The sequence below is a fragment of the Nicotiana attenuata genome, unplaced genomic scaffold, assembly GCF_001879085.1.
Source record: "Nicotiana attenuata strain UT unplaced genomic scaffold, NIATTr2, whole genome shotgun sequence".
NCBI classification, from domain to species: Eukaryota; Viridiplantae; Streptophyta; class Magnoliopsida; order Solanales; family Solanaceae; genus Nicotiana; species Nicotiana attenuata.
In genome coordinates, this window is record NW_017670951.1 from 112566 (window position 1) to 114760 (window position 2195).

Below are 2195 nucleotides of genomic sequence, written 5' to 3' on the forward strand. Positions count from 1 at the left end.
GAGATTAGGAATGATATGGGGGTTCGTGTGTATATGGAGACCAAAAAGGAGAATAAGAACTTAGGTTCGTATCCTTTATGTATAAGCGTAAGAGATTTCAATATGGAATTGACAATCACCAACAATAGCACAAGTGCAGGTATGTTTAATTCGACATTGCAGAGAGTTATTGTGTTAGTGTGTTATCTACAATATTATAACATTTATCTACAAATTAACTACAAAAAACAATGTACTGAAGCTCATAAAGCAATGTCGTTTTCAAAATTATCTACATAGTTACTACATTTATCTCTATGTTGCTGCAGGTTCGTCTGGATCCCTAATGTTACTTGAAATTCCATCCTCACCACCTATAGAGGAATATCAAAGTGAAATAATAACTGAATCTACGCAAACATATATTGAAGAAGGACAAGTTTATCAGGACAAGCAAACTGTAGCTGCTGCAATGAAGAATTTTTCTGTGATGCACAAGTTCCAGTTCAGAGTAAAAAGATCAAGTCATAGAAGGTATGGAGTTATCTGTGGAGAGTAGATCAATAAAAGCAGTGTTTTAGTGAATATATGTGGTTTTTATAAATTGTAGTTAAATTGTAGTTAAACTGTAGTTAATTGTAGTTTTGACGAATTTGTGTTAAAACAGTCCTTTTTGTTGCTTCTACATCTATAGCCTGTNCTTCTTTTTTGATTTTGATGAAGAAGGAGAGACCTTGGGTTTTTTCACAGATGGAATTTTAGAGGAATCTTCAACAAAATCATCATCTATACACAACTCTTTCCCCTTTCGTTTTAGTTGTTTCTCGACTGGTTTATCACCTCCACCAGCATCAACATCGTGCAAATGCTTGCTTCTCATCTCCGCACGGATTTGTCTAAGAGATGAAATACTAGTAGTAGGTTTACTTGCATGTGTCGATTTTGCGTTTTTGGCTGGTGATTTTGGTGTTAAAACACCCAAATCAAAGGATGGGATATCAGCTAATGTAGCTTTTGAAGCTTTTTTTTTGGGAGTGTTGATTTTTTTCATGATTTGGGACTTGAAAAAACAGATGCAACTTCAAAATAGGATTTTGTGAAATTAACTGGAGAAGAAAATTGTAGAATCGTGGGTAACTGATGGTAAACGTGGGTGAGAGGCGAGTATACGAAAATGGGGGAATTAACTGAAGGTAAACGTGGGGGGAGGGGTGTGGGGGGGGGGGTAGGAGAGAGAGGCGGGTAAACGAAAATGGGAGAATATACGCTCCTAAATTAGCGCCTAATATAAATGAAGTATTAATTATACCCTCAATTTAAATTATGGTATATAAATGATAATTTGGTATGCTGAAATATAATTAACACAATACTTAAACATTGAGGATAATAAGGTTTCGTATATGGTATACCAAGGTAAATATCCCTCAAAAGAAACACCATAATGGGCCGGACTGAAAGCGGGCCATTAAAAAAACGGGGGCACCATTGCTACTGCTTTTGCTGCTGCTACCTGACTTTTTGCCCTTTCAAGCTCTAAACTTTAACTCCGTCAAGCCCTAATCTCACTCTCCTCCCACCTCCTTCTGCTGTGAGGTTTAATTTATTCCTCTATTCCTGTGGATCTACCTGTTGCTCGTGAGTTTTTTCCTGTTTTATTTATTTAATTACTTTTGCCTTTTAGGATCTTTTCCCGGCTTTTGCTCTTCGGTCGTGTGTGTGTGTGTGTGTTTGAATTTTTTATGTTTTTGTTGGTTTTGACAGATGATTACCTATAGGTCCGTTGGTACCAATAAAACTTAGGGACCATGTTTTGAATTCTTCCATGTATCTTCGTAGGCGTAGGGAGAAAAAGGAGAAAGAAATCTCCTCAATACAATGGCGAGAAGCCTCATTTCTCATGTCCGCTGCCTCTTCTCAGAAACCCAGTACAGAACCTTCAGTAGCCAAGTGGAGGAACTAAGGAATCGGATTATAGAAGGAAAACCTGGGATCATGACTCCAAACTCGAAACGGACAGGAGCAATAGCCATAAAATGTGGAATGACAGCACTCTGGGACAAATGGGGTGAACGCCTCCCCATCACCATCCTTTGGTTAGATGATAACATTGTTTCCCAGGTCAAAACACCGGAGAAAGAAGGCATCTCCGCCCTACAGGTGAATGAATTATGCTAACTTCTTAAAGACTGAATTTTTGTCGTCCCCCCCCCCCC

General features: G+C 38.3%; 1 protein-coding gene across 2 annotated transcripts in view; it reads left to right on the forward strand.

Moving 5' to 3' along the window:
* Window positions 1–1452: 1452 nt before the first annotated feature.
* LOC109244733 (50S ribosomal protein L3-2, chloroplastic-like) overlaps window positions 1453–2195 on the forward strand; it is a gene marked incomplete at its 3' end in the record, with an annotated part of 2169 nt that continues 1426 nt past the window's right edge. Inside the window, 2 exon segments of one of the 2 annotated variants that reach the window (XM_019411871.1) lie at window positions 1453–1617; window positions 1744–2139. In XM_019411871.1, coding sequence (XP_019267416.1) covers window positions 1858–2139 — 282 coding nt within the window. 2 annotated transcript variants of the gene reach the window in all.